The sequence below is a fragment of the Vollenhovia emeryi genome, unplaced genomic scaffold, assembly GCF_000949405.1.
Source record: "Vollenhovia emeryi isolate VEMERY1.0 unplaced genomic scaffold, V.emery_V1.0 DF939268.1, whole genome shotgun sequence".
Taxonomy (NCBI): Eukaryota; Metazoa; Arthropoda; class Insecta; order Hymenoptera; family Formicidae; genus Vollenhovia; species Vollenhovia emeryi.
In genome coordinates, this window is record NW_011967098.1 from 215534 (window position 1) to 230240 (window position 14707).

Genomic DNA, 14707 nt, shown 5'->3' on the forward strand with positions numbered 1-14707 from the left:
CTTCGCGGGACACTCTCCGTCCTCGCGCCTCCTGGTCGCGTGCGCCGCGACCGCCGCTTCCCCGGCCCCCTGGCGCGCGCTACCGCTACGCTCCGCCGCGGCTACGCTCGTGGCACGGTCCTGCCTGCGCTCGAGGCTGGCCCCCTCGTCGCTCCTGAACCGCGTCAGTCCGCACCTGCGCATCTCGCGCTCTCCGTCGGATTTATCAGGGCGCACTCCGAGCAATGCCACTGCAGCACCGACGCGATCGAGCCCATTCTCCACGCGTAGTCATGGCTCCCCCGCTGCGCCGCCCTATATCACCACTGTGCCGCGACCACGGACACGACGGCGTCGACGGCGGCAGTGACGACGGCGACGGCGACGACGACTGCTGCTGCTGCTGCACACGGAGCCGGCACACCGCGTACGCGGCGACGGGGCGGCGACGTCGGCCCTCGTCCGCGACCTCGGCTCTCGGCCGCTCGACACCCGCGCGGAACCTCTCCTCGTCCCGTCGCGCCGCACGCTGCACGACGGGAGGAACGACGACGCCGCGACGCGACGCGACGTGATGTGACGCGGGGCGACGCGACGCGGCGCGGCGCGGCGCGGCGCGACGACGCGGTCGCCGGCGGCTGGGCGGTTAAACGACGGCGATCAGCGGTGCCGCGGGACGCGTCCTCCACGTCGACGTCGTCGCGAGGATGTCGCCGTCGTCGGTCGCGACAGGAGCCCGCCGTTCTTTGTCATATGTTCCGCGACGGCCATATTTCCCGTCGTGCCCCCCCACCTCTCGCGCCCGCCGCCCCCCCCCCCCCTCCATTCCCGTCGATGTCGCACGGACGGCGCGGGATCGCCCGTCGCCCCGCGAGCCCCGAATTTTGGCCCCGCGCGTCGATCAGCTGATCGATGCACGACTGCGCTCGTAACGCGCGGATCTACCCGACGGCGTTTCCGCGCTCGCTTTCGTCCGCTTTGCATTTAAGTAACAGTGAATAACGCAGAGAATTCTAAGGGAATTCTTTTTCTCATTCCCCGAACTGCAAAATTCAGTCTCTCTTCGTTTCTTGTCTGTTCCAAAGGCCCAGTGAGAAATGATTCGTCGATCGACGTCGAAACGACGTCGAATTGACGTCGTTCTCAAGAGTCTGGAAAGAATTCGCTTCTACGTCGCGCACCGATCCCGAGCTCACGGGGGAGATTCCTCGCGTTCGAGACAACTTTTTTAATTCACTTTCGTAACAAGTCAAAAGATATATATATATATATATACTACGGATCCTACGGAATTCTCCAACTATCGGGGAAAAGAATTCTTTCGAGTTCATTTTGAACGCATTGCTCTAATTTATAAAAAAAAAGTTTTAATGGGAAAAAAAACTCTTTTTGAGCTCATGATGATCACCTGTGCTATTCCAGGTAGCCAATGGTAGCCGATGATGAAAAATACATGCAGTCGTTGTGACAAGATCTTTTTTTTTTTTTAGTCTCCTGAGATACTTTTATACGCAGGCATTTCCGTGAATGACTAATTTGCGTACAGCACAAAATTTCCAACGCGCGCGTCACTGGGCATTTTAATTGCCACGCGCACTAGCGACATCTATGAAAGAAGAGGCGAAAGACGTGCGATTCCTATTGTAGCAATCAAGGCGATGAGCTTACCGAGTCCCTGTGGCGCAGAGGATAGCGCGTTGGACTTCTAATCCAAAGGTCGTGGGTTCGATCCCCACCAGGGATGGCACGCGAGCGGGATTTAAAAACCGTTTGTAATTATTTTTTTTACTCGCATTATTTGCGTCATCCCGATCGAAATTGTGGAAACAAATTCCGGAGCGAACGTATATTTGTATATCGCGCCGATTATCAATTTGAAAAAGAATTACCAGACGACCCGACTGGCAGATGGTATATATTATTTATTTACGAGATTACATTCAACATTCCGACCATCCAAATTGTGGTCATTTTCAAGGATAAGCGTATCAACAAGTCAAGACATATCCGACTTAAGTCAAATCATAAAATTGAAACAAACGTCCACCGCTAAGGTGTTGGTCCAATGTTGGTTAGAAATGCATTGGCCGATATTGTTCAGTGTAAAGGCAACATTGGAATAAATGGAAATATTGCACAATAATAATTATACAGGGTGGTCAATTTAAATGTGGACATGTAATGTAAACATCCACCAAATTTACATACGCAAAAATTTGCAATAACTAGAGCACCATTGGAACAGTATATTCTTGAGAGTTCTGGCGAAAAAACAGTTTTTATAATTTAAAAAATTTTTATCCCTTTACAAATATATCCTCATGGAGACAAAATTTGCTGTCCGAAATAACAGAGTTCTGACTTTCTACAAATAGTTGTCGCATAGTTCCGAACATATTTCAGCATTTTCTACAGAGTTCTATACAGTAGAACCGATAAATAATTTTAAAAAAATTAATACTCTCCGAAAAATGTCCGAAGGTACGAATTTTAATCAACAGAAATCACCGCTGTATCAATTTAAACTATCGACGAGTAACTATTACAATATAATTAAGTACGAATAAGATTAATTGATATTTAATTCTTCAATTAAACGTATCGCGATGTAATTCGACTCAAAGTTCTGCATTCTGACCAGCATTTATATGATTCCGTTAATAAGAGAAAAATTTCACGATTATATTTCCGTTAATAAACGAAAAACTTGAAAATTATACATTTCAACATTGACACCGCACAATAAACGCAACTGAGTTAACAATTTGTCGAGACACAATCGAGACACAGCATCGTTTTGAAGAAGCAATCGTCGCAATGAAAAAGTAATTTCACTCTCGGTATCTATCGCGAGGATTCGGCGATCGCGCGACGATATCGTTCGCTAATTATTCGCAGAAAACGATCGAAGTTTCTTCCCGTACTTGTCGCGAACGCGTTAAAAACATGATATGCGAAGCGGCGCGGGCCACTAACTCGGTTCGAATTCGCCGCGTAAACAATCTACGGCGTGACTTTTTTTCGCCGAGCGCCGTCGACCGAGCACGAATTCCAAGAAATGACGTACGCGCCGTAGTAAACAACTCGGTCTCGAGTGCCGGTTACAATAACGTAGCACCGTGAACACTTTTTTTCGAAAACAGTCTATTGTGCCGAATCAGTCGGCGCGAGCGAGTCGAGCGAGGCGGATGTTCCGCTTGTCGTCGCGTCGCCCCTCGTAACGCGATTACTTTCTACGAGAATCGCGATCATCTACGCAACGCGATTGTCTCGTACGAGAGTTTTAACATCTATCCATCGCGTTTAAGGAATTGTCGCGATCCGTAATCACATCGGTGATTAATAACGAAAACTTATAACATATCGATCGCTTGCCAAGACATAATCTCTCCAACAATTAAACGTATAAAAGTGCGCGTATAACATAAAGTTTACATTTTCCTCGCGTTCGGGAGTGCCGTTTTACTTGATCGAATTAAAGACTCTTCAAAGCCCATTTGAACAGGTATTTGTGAAATGTCCGTTCCTGTCGATGGCCACACTTTAGAGATTTGGCAGTTTTTCGACTAAAAAACTCGCCGACTCGAAGTGGAGGCGAACTTGACGGAACAAAATGAATACGTTCACATCGACTTTGTAAACGGGAGTGTAAAATCGCTCGAACGATTTTTGTGTTCTCGCGAGTGTCCTGGAGGATAATCTGAGAGGATGAGGTGGCCTGGGGAAGGCATCAGGCGCCGGCGGAGCAACTTTATGGTGAGTGTTAATTTTTCATTTCGTGCCAAATTAATCTCTTCTCCGGTGTATTATCGAGTCGTTTCATTGCGTAAAGAATTATTTAGCGCCAGTAATTGATCAACCAATGCAGAAAATTGCACGACAGCCATCGGCCGTCATGCAATTTTCTACATCGTTTCAGTTCATAATTTCATAAATTCGAAATAATACTTAAAGGACGAGAAGTAATTTGGGATTTTACAAAAGTTTATTCTCGTGAAAATCTCGGCTTTTACCGAACAACTTTCGCGCAATAATCATATAAACATATCTTACCGAATAAAAAGTTTTATACGCATATGAACTATATCTTGCACTATTTTCAGTTTTCTTGAACGCTATTTTAATAGAAATCTTATATTTTTCTGTTACAGATTCATCGTAGTTAAACTCCGCTGCTGCGCGTCGATTGGTGAGTCAAATAATTTTTTAACGAGGCAACGAATCTACATTTCGTAGATCGTAGATTGTAGATGACAAATTAGTGTATTTCGTAGATCCTCTGGGAAAAATTTTGACCGTTTTTTGGTGTAGTTAAGCAACTTAACATTTCGGTTATTGCCACTTAAGTGAAAATTATCTTTGCGTTACTGAATATCGACAGAACTAATTGAGAGAATTGATTATTACTTTAATATTTTGGATATAGATAGAACAGCTAATTGTGATTTTTAGTTATGCGGGATAAAATTTGTAAAAGATTAGAGTTACGAACAATCTAAATAATTCGATTACTAATTGTGGGCCCCAAAATGGGTTGCAACTGACTTTTTTTTCCCAGAGTACATTTCGTAGATCGTTGATTGTAGAACATAAATTAGTATGTCTCGTAGATCCGTTGCCTCAAAATTGATAGAGTACAACATAATTTCGTATTTGTTTTTATACATTTACTTTAACGAAAGGGAGTGATCGCGATTTTAACTGCGAAGAGTTGGGTGTCCCGTAATTTTCATGCAAAATATGACGAATATTATTAATATATTCGTCGAGTTAATCTCTTGTACTCTATCAATTTTTTATTAACAAATTTATATAAAAATTTATATAATGACGTGAGACAGTATATTTTGTAGAGAACGCTGAAACTTAATATTATTTTCATACATCATTTGAAATTACTGATTAATTGGAATATTCAATTGTCGGCCTATCGTACGGAAAGTCTCTTTTCTCTGGGTCTCACGTCATTTATTTTGTATTGTTTGTGCACCCCGCGATACACTTTCAAGATGCGCCTCGCATGAATACATGCACAGTCGCACGCATCTTCGTATTTTTACGGTTGTTTTCGCGGTCGGTTTTCGCGATCGTTTTTCAGGAAAAAGCTCAAGAAATTATTAATTGTTTGACTTTATTAACATTATAAATTTTAGTTTACCGCGGAATATAATTCAAATATATTAAAATATATAACGCGAAGTAAATTTTGTTTCCGTATCTATACTTGAATTTTGAATTCGAAGATCGAGTCAACACCTATTCTCGAGCAAATAACGGATGTCGAAATATATTTGATCAGTTTTATACAGTAAATATTTTGAATTAATTTTCTTCTTTAATTAACTTCTCGTGGTCGTGCATTTCGATACAATCGACGCTCGCATATAGTTCGAACCGTACGAAATATTTGTCGGTGACGATAAACCGACTATGGAAGGAATTTTCTTCCTTCCTGATCTCTGGTCAAAATGACCAGACTGTATGGCCGGGAGCAACGAAAGGTATGTCCAATCTGGCCCAACGAAGGGATACGCCGTGTGGTCAATATTGGCCACTTTGATGAATTATGTAAATAACATGTTGTATGATATATGTTGATTTCTTCTTATGTGCAAAAATTCGGGTGGGTTATATTCTTTCCTTCTTTACTTATTCTAGCATATGTGCAAGATTAAAAAGACCCCTATTAAATCGCGCGCGTATAACTCCAAACCTCTTATAAATCGCGTCGCGGTTTTAACGAAAGACCCGTAGGTTTATTAACAAAAAGGTGTAACGCGGGTAGGTAGGAAAATGATAGGAAAATTAATAAGACTATACAGCGGAATACGGGTAGGTAGGGATTCGGGTAGGCAGGGACAGGGGGACATTACTGCTTAATTAAAAAGATAGGTAAAATTATAACTGCAATGAATTACTATTAAATGTTATTATATTTGTAATCGGATGCATATAATAGAATAGAAGTTGTTGCGCGTTTAAGTTTTTACTTTAAATTTACTTACAATTTTTGTAGATTTGATTTACTTTTAAGAGATCGTCAATAAATACATTCGGGATATTTTTATCCCAAACATGCAATGAAGAATTTCATGTTATTGTGTGCATACCGAATATTTCATATGTAACGTCGAGCGAAATATCGTGTTGTATAGATGTTATATTTTTAATTTTATATTGTAATTATTTCTTTCATATCATTGTGTGCATTGTAAAGGAAATTACAAGAAAAATATAATAAATAATAAAATTGTAAAATATCACATTATTTTCGTGTAATCGGGAAATTCGTCGGGGAATCCACGAGCGACGAGCAAGTGCGGTTACATACCAATGTGTCCCTTACTAAAAAAACCTCGATGTTTTGGCGGTTCCTCGAGGAAAGCAGGTGAGAGCTTTTGCGGAAGGTATTTAAAGAAGTATAATTTTCACCCTTCGTTTAAAGGTCCGACTGTGCCTGTCAACAGAGACACGCTTTGTTGGGCTGACAGAGTAAATATTGAGATCGCACGTTTGCCTTGTTAAATTATTTGAATAATTTATTTAATAAACTAATAAGCGCGAAGTATACAGCGCGAATGTTTGATCAATAAGATAATGTTCGTGTAAGACTGCGTTCAGAAACACCACCCGAGTACTCCAGCGTATTATTCTATCCTTGTTGCTCACCGTATGTTAAACAAGGATAAAATGATACTCTGGGGTACTCGGGCGGTGTTTTTGAACGCAGCCTAAGTGTCTCGTAATATTCTTAGAAGATACGAGTTGCAAATAATTTCATTCGAATTGTGTAACTCGGTCTTAATATTGTTTTGATAAAGACAACAATCGCATGGCTGAACGTTTCATTCTTGCGGCATGCTGGTTATAAATTCTTTAAACTTTATGACGTGGTGCAAGTGTGCCTGTTGAATGACGCCACGTCGCGTAAATAAAGAATGAGAAGCTAAAAATTTATAAGCCTATTATAAAAGGGCAGATACTTTTTTTTTACTATAGTACTTTAATAAGAGTTAACCGTCGTCGGAAGGGTACGTCAGCGGACGTTATCTTGGAAGAATTAGGTTCGATTTTAGCTTACATAGATTTATCGGAAAAAAGTCGAGCGCCGTTTAGTTCATTCAAAACATCTATAAATATACTCACTAGAGCCGTCGGATCAAGATACGTATATTACAGGCCGAGACAATACACGGGAATTTATCTTCAGCGGTGCCTTTTATTAACAGAATCACAATACGTACACGTAGATACGCGCATGAGAGCGTTGGTCTTCGCGAACTACACTGAAAAATAAATTTGCGCATTCCAAAAAAAAAACTTGATTTGAGCAACTTATTTGGTTAAATAGTACCAATGGCTAATTAATTGGAATCAAATTAAAATATTGCTCAGAATGAGATGCTGTTTGCTGGGAAATAATAAATTATTTATTAGATTTGAAATACACAAAGTAAAATGTAGGAAATATTTATGTATATAACAAAACAGAACAAACATGTCTTACATTTGAGTTAAACAATCTTTAAAAAATAGCATATTGTTATTAAGTAAATTAATAATTAATTTGAAAAATATTTATTTAAAGCTATTTTCTTAATTTAATAATATCAAATTTTTCATTTTTAAAGAATAAATTTTTCACTTTGAGTAAAAATTATCTCAATAAAAGTTATTTATTTGTTTTAAAATTAATTTGCGTTGAATAAAACCTTTTTTTGATATGACTACATATAGATTTAAAGTAAATCGTTGCTTTTTACAATCTAATAAATAACCTCTTAATGTGAGTATATCATATTAGAATAAATATATTTACTAAGATTGAGTAAATTTAATTTTCAGTGTACCGACTTCGGTTTATCGGTCTGCCGGCAGGTAGAATAGATTCTTTTCCAAAATCTCGCGTGACCCGATCGTTTATCAGCGTATCGACAACTGTTGTCTCCTCGCGTGAAGAAACAAACGTCAGCACCGGTGCGGAACGTTCGCACGCCCGTATGCTCGTATAAAATCGAATTCCTCGTTAGACCCTACGCACAATAGAGAAAACCTTAGGAATAGAAAAAAAATATTAGAGCCAACGGCACATGATACTAGTTTTCTTACTGGGTTGCTTACGACAGCCAATAAGGATGCAGAGTTTTAGATCAGATGACTTAAGAATAAATGCCGTGTGCTTAAGTAGGAGAGATAGAAAAAGAAGTGAGATTAAATGTAATGCACGACATGAAAGGGAATGAAATGCAAGATACAAGATATAGAATATAACTATGCGTACAATCGTGATCCAAAATAATTATATTCTAGCGTATAAATTTAAACGATATGAATTTAACATTTATTCCCATTCCTAACTTCTCTATTGCCTTAGATTGCCAGAAGATTCGCAATGTTAGATGTAAATCAAGTTAAACGTTAAAAACGTCCTTGCTTTTTCTGAGACAATTTATACGTAAAGTGTCCCGGTAATTTTATCGCAGAAGGAATATAGGAAAGATGTTACTCAAGGAATTCGGGGACGAAGATAAACGGCGAGATTTTAGCATACGTCGCGTTTGATCGTCCATAAATACTCGGTACCTCATTAAGGGATGACACACGAAACTCTCCGCTTTCTGGGCCTGTCCAGATTTGCGTCTCCGAGAAGGCGTCCCCACAGGCATCCCCTTTTGGTCACCGGGAGAGAGAGACAGCGCACCCCGTGGTCGGTTTATTTACGGAAACGCCTCTTCTTTGCCTCTCGCCGAGAGGCGTCTTACTTTGATTGCACCAGTTCCTAACAGTGTTTTAGTTTTGTTCGATTTCTCGAGGCAAAAATAATTCTGGAGCGGAGGAGGTCTTCGAGCGTAAAGAGAGCAGGGAACGAAGTGAATAAAAAGAGATTAATTAGAAAGGGGACACGCCGCGTCTCGTTTCTGCAACTGCAAGGTTTTCATTGTGTGCGCGGCGAAAAAATTTTACACTATTGCACTTTACATTTCTTTTGTTTTCGACAGAGCGCGCATTTTCCACAATTCAATTGTCGCAATCAAACAAAACGGCAACGCGCGTTACTTCCATATCGAATTTATTGTTGAAATAAAAAAAGAGAGAGATAGATATTGTATAATGGAAACGGACGTAAAACTCGTTTACGGCCAATAAAAACAAAATGTTATTTATTGCGCGCAACGTTGTATGCGAAGTCTCTTCCATTATTGTTATCTGCGTACGCGCAAATCGTGCAACGTTACAAAATTATATTTAAAATGATACACCTATCTTCGAGATATTGTCCAAGGTGACGTTTTCATTATTACAACGCACGATCCTTGCCAAGTAACGATGACATACCAGAATTTTCCGTCCAATACCAACGATACCAAACATTTCCACGGTCGTTCGCCAAGTGGCAGCGACGTTTAAACTTTCCGTTTTGTCATTCCGTGAGTCCCAGTCTACAGGTGATTTAAGCCCTAAGTTCTAAGAGATTGACCAATCGCAGTCGAGTATTCTTCTCATTTTCGACTGTAATTGGTCAATTTCACTCTCTAAAAGTCAATCAGTGAATTACCACTGAAAACAGGGAATAGTCACTGATTTGCAGTTGTAAGTATACTACTGAAAATTGCAGTGGTATGCTTATAAATCAATGATTGTTCACTGTTGTCAGTGGTAATCCATTGATTGACTTTTATAGCGTTTTCGATTTTCTGACTCGACCCGACCCCGAGTCAGAAAAGTTTGATCAAAAGCTAGATTTGAACCACAATTTCTGCAAAAATCTTACTTTTGATCAAACTTTTCTGAACTCGGAGTCGGGTCGAGTCAGCAAATCGAAAACGCTATTAGAGAGAAGGGCTTAAGGCTGAATCGGACTAGCAATTGTCGACGCGGATTGGATTAGGATTGGCGATCGTCTTCTAGCCAATGAGAGCAGAGCAGCCAGCGATTTAATCGACTCTCATTGGCTAGAGGACAATCGTCAATCGCCAGTCCCAATCCAATCCGAGTCGGCAATTGCTAGTCTGATTCGGCCTTTAAGCCTTGTGTCCACGATGCTAGCAATCGGTCTGAGATCTCGATCCGAGAAATATGTAACCAATCAACTTGCAGTTTTTTAAACTGAAGTTGGCTTTACACAAGGCTTTAACGCTGAAATCATCTATTGTAGACTGGGACTTACCTGTACCTCTCCGCCCAGCGCGGGGAGGCTTTGTCGAGCGACGACAGCGCGTGCTCCCGATTCTTCATCCTCAGCTTCCGAAATTATCTCTCGGACTTTCGAATCGCGACGCGGTCACGATCGACCTCGCGCGCCGTTCCGTCCCGTTCGCCGTAATGCTCTTTGGAATGGAGCCAGTGCGATTTACTGCCAGACAGCTAGTCGCCGCGTCCGCGATTCCGCTTCGTAATCGTAGAGCAGCTTCATAAATAATTACGTTGTTCTTCCCCCCCTTCACCGCTCGATCGCGGGGGAACGAGGCGGACGCGGGCTCTTAATTAACGGCGATTACCGCGCACGCGATAGAGCCGCGTTCCGCGACTCGCTCTCGACACGGGTATCGAGTGTCGTTACATAAATCGCAATTTGTTGCCGGCGGCGAAAACGTGTCTTTAATTATGTTACAAAGAGCTCGACGTGCGTGCGCGCGCGCGCGCGCGCCTAGGTCTACGCTCATTGCAGCGCGCTTGTATGGCAACGTATTATATAAACGGAAGTCAATTTTTTCACTTAAGTTGCGTATAATTTTGTCAAAAATTTCTTGGCTATTGTTTTTAACATTTACGTCATTCTCAGCGCTTCGAGTGTGGAAACGAATCGCTGTGTGTCAAGACATCTGTTTTAAACATTGACGCTAAGAATCCCACGAGACCCCCTATCGCTTGGAAGATTTTTAAATCTTAGCAATGGACATTGCCCCACTCGTTTACCCCAAGTCAATTAGCTACTTAACGCGGAGAGTGTCTCATATTAAAACTCGTAAATGGAAAATTTTCTGTGGGTCGATATCATGAATAAACGCGTTGCAACTACTGTCTACGGATCGTATGGATGTGGAGATTGCCTTGCACTGGCTGTTGATCTTCGACGTAAAAAATGCGACGAACGCGAAGTGTTACGTACGTCTTTGATGTATTCGATAAAACTTATCTAATCAGTCATTCGAATAATTACGCGTTTACATACGCATCATCAAATCAAGCTACACATAATTATTATATAAAACTCGCGTTAGACTCGAAAGTGCGATATTTATTCTTGCCAATAAATTTAGGATTCTTACAATCGGTGTTACACGCTTCACTCGAATGACGACAATTTCATCGGCGATTCGCGCGAACTCCGATTAAATTGTCGTCAGGAAAAAAAATATAATGTAGCTCGCGAAAACAAAGTTATACATTTATCGCGTGGAAATGCCATTCCGCCAATCTTACGTCATTTATTTTCTACAACATTAACCGATGCGTGTCTAATAAACGGTTAACTTTATGACGCAGCGTCTTCACGCGTCGACAGAGTTTTCTTCGCTTCACTTTGAATCGAACAGTTCGGCGCGAAGGAAATGGTTTAATGTCGCGATTATTTATAAAGAACTTTCTTCCGCGATCGATAATGTAAAAAAACGCGGGAAAGCATCTCTCACAGTTCATGTATTACGTGTTACATTCACACACACACACACACACACACACACACTATCTTTTATTTATTAATAGAGGAAATTCCCTTATTACGAGATAGGCTCCTAATATGAGATAGCGGGGTTTCTGCTATGTTAATAGGCCTCGTCCGTTGGTTCTACTATGAATTTATTACCTTTGGAGTAAAATCTGTTGGAAAATTTATTGTTATATCGTGTAATCGTTGCGAAAAAAGATTTGTGATTGAATTTGGATGTCGAAGACCTGCTATCTTATATTAAAAGCCTATCTTATAATAGGAGACTTTCCTCTGTACATAAATAAAGTTTGGCTAAATGCGTAATCGCTGCTGCTCCTCAATATGTCGTTAATTCAATTAAAAAATTGAGTTAACGGAAACCATAAAACGGATTGGATAAAAGACGTAGTTGTTTTCTTAATTACAATTTGTGCTAAAATAAATATTATCACACAGTATAGTTAAAAATAACGACGCATCGCTGCGGCGACTATTCATTGAGACAAATTTAACAATGTAGAATACATACATGATAATTGAATGAGAATATTGAATAATGGATGACTGCTATGTTTCGCTTGTTAATTTCTGTTCAAGTCGACTCTTACGAGGAAATAAATAAAATGGAATATTTTGAATTCGGCGTGTTTCCTCCACATTATTCACGAATATGCGAATCACGAATCGCACATAGTGTGGCGCTAGCTATGAACGCGAGGCGCACTAAAGCTTTTTAAAAAGTTTCACAAAAGATCCCTAAAAGAAACGTAGCAATGAGAGCGTACGTCTCGCCGACGTGCTCTTACGTCATCCTGTGTGTTTTTTTTTTACGCGAATCGTCTCGCGATGCCGACATCTCCGCGGTCAATATTTACTGTTATCGCGCCGCGCGGCAACGCAAAAGTGCTTTATCAGAGCGTCCGTCAGCCACGTATGCGAACTACGGGACGGATGAAAACAACAACGCGAATTATCCGTCGACGCGACGGGTTATCGGGGTGGCCACCGCGGTTTTCGCGAGCTATGATTACACGTAAATCGATATTACGTACCGGCGGTCAATGGCATCGAATCCGGTTGGCGACCGATGCAAAATTCGTGCGCGCGCCACGATTATTTACGACGAGGAAAGCTAGAGGGAGGTCGTCCCGAGCCCTCGATCGTTGTTATCCACGGATTTATAACGTTTTTATTGACAAAAAAATTATGACGCGCGTATGTAAGTACGTTTGCACTTTTTGCTTTCAGAACTGTCAATTAATGAGAATATTTCTATAAAGTTTAAATTATAGGGCTTTTTTGTGTACAGATCGACAGTGTTAAACTAATCGGACTAAATCAGGGAACAGCATAGTATCATTGAAATGAAGTATAGAAGCCTAACAAAAAATTTATTCACTTAATTTCAATAATACTATGCTGTTCTCTGATTTAGTTCGATTAGCGAAACACTGTCGATCTGTACACAAAAGCCGCATAATTCGTATATTACACAAATGTTTTTTATGAATTGACAATTTGAGAAGCAAAAAGGGCAAAAAGTGCAGAATCACTTGGGTATCTCCTTAAGGACACGCAATTTCCAGCGCGTAGCAGTACCCGTTTCGCGTGCAGCATTGAATATTTTAATTATAAGGCACCCTCTCTGCGACTCTCCTTTCAGACGCGATGACTTCACGATAAGTAGTGCGCGCCATATCGCGCGAGCGTAACTATTTACATAATGATAATGCGTCTCGCTTTGGTAATAAATTATGCACGTGAATCAGTGCGAGCTCACTAGCAGAGCCCGCTGGAAGCATTCACGCGGCATCGCGTGTAATGTGCGCTTTTTTTTTTATCAGCGTTGTATTTCCCGTCCCCAACGGAAATATCGCAACTTGGGAAACTTCGCTCATAATTCGCTAATTAAGAAAAAATCCTCGTGATATTGATCTTTCCGCGTAACACAATGCGATATTTGATGCCGTAATTTCATAAATCAACTCGATGCGTTATAATTGGCAAGTATTAATACAAAATTACAAAAATATTAGAAATAACAATGTACTGTCGGAACAAAAATTATTACTACTCTGAACATAAATTATAAATGACTGGAGGAAATCTTATAAGTCGCCAGAAGTAAGTAAAAACTTGAGAAGATTACTTGACCATGACAGTCATGTTCTGTCGTTCGTGAGATTAAGATCAGTTCTTTTGATTTACCATACGGATTTACTGACACAATTATCACTTGAAAAGGACCACAAACCATGCTCGAAACGTTGTGAGTTTAAACAGTATAATTTGCCAGACATGGTCAAGTAATCTTCTCAAGTTTATAAATTATAAATGTCATTATTCGATATTTATAGAAATGGGATCGCGTTAAGTGTGTACTTAAAAATTCGAGTAGTCAAGTCCAGTAATTAAGTTTCATTTTCCAGTATTAGTAATAGTCATAAAAAATAATATTCATTATACTTGCGAAGTAATCGATCCTGGCTGATTAGTCTCGAATTTTAGCATAAGTTCTGCAGGAAACATATAGTCGTAGGAAGATTGCTTATGGTCACGCAGTAATGAATAAAAATTGTAACGGGAACTTGTAGTCAACCCAACTGGCGTGCTGCTTTATTTAATTAATACAACGTTTCGACCCTATAGTTTGGGCCCTTTTCAAGTATTACTGCAATCAACAACGAATGTAATTATAAGGTCTTGTATATTAATAAAACTTAGGGAGTTAATGAGTAAGACGAGTATAAGTTAAAGTACGGTTACAAGCAGCGAACGTGTGTGAGTCATAATAATAAAACATAATAAGTAAAACAAAAATATAGATTAAATAATACGAATATAAATTAAGTAATTAAAAAATAAAACGGGTATAATACTGATGTGTAAGACGAAAATAAGTTAAAGTACGGTTAAATACAGCGAGCGTAAGTGAGTCATAATACACTGATAGAAAAGTATGTAGTATTTGCGACTATAATTGCATAGTAAAATAATTATAGTCAGGAATATCATTTTTATAGTAATTATCACTATAATAATAGTAATAACAACCACATAGTCATAGTGATACCAACT

The 14707-nt window shown here is 40.3% G+C and overlaps 1 protein-coding gene and 1 non-coding gene across 2 annotated transcripts in view; one reads left to right on the forward strand and one right to left on the reverse strand.

Annotated features, from left to right (window-relative positions):
• LOC105559483 overlaps positions 1–1950 on the reverse strand; it is a 4514-nt gene extending 2564 nt beyond the window's left edge. Inside the window, exon 1 of the mRNA XM_012007793.1 lies at positions 1918–1950. Coding sequence (XP_011863183.1) covers positions 1918–1950 — 33 coding nt within the window. The remainder of the gene's footprint in view (positions 1–1917) is intronic.
• On the forward strand, positions 1651–1723 carry Trnar-ucu. The gene has a single exon. It is a non-coding gene; the product is annotated as a tRNA-Arg (tRNA).
• Positions 1951–14707: the final 12757 nt, after the last annotated feature.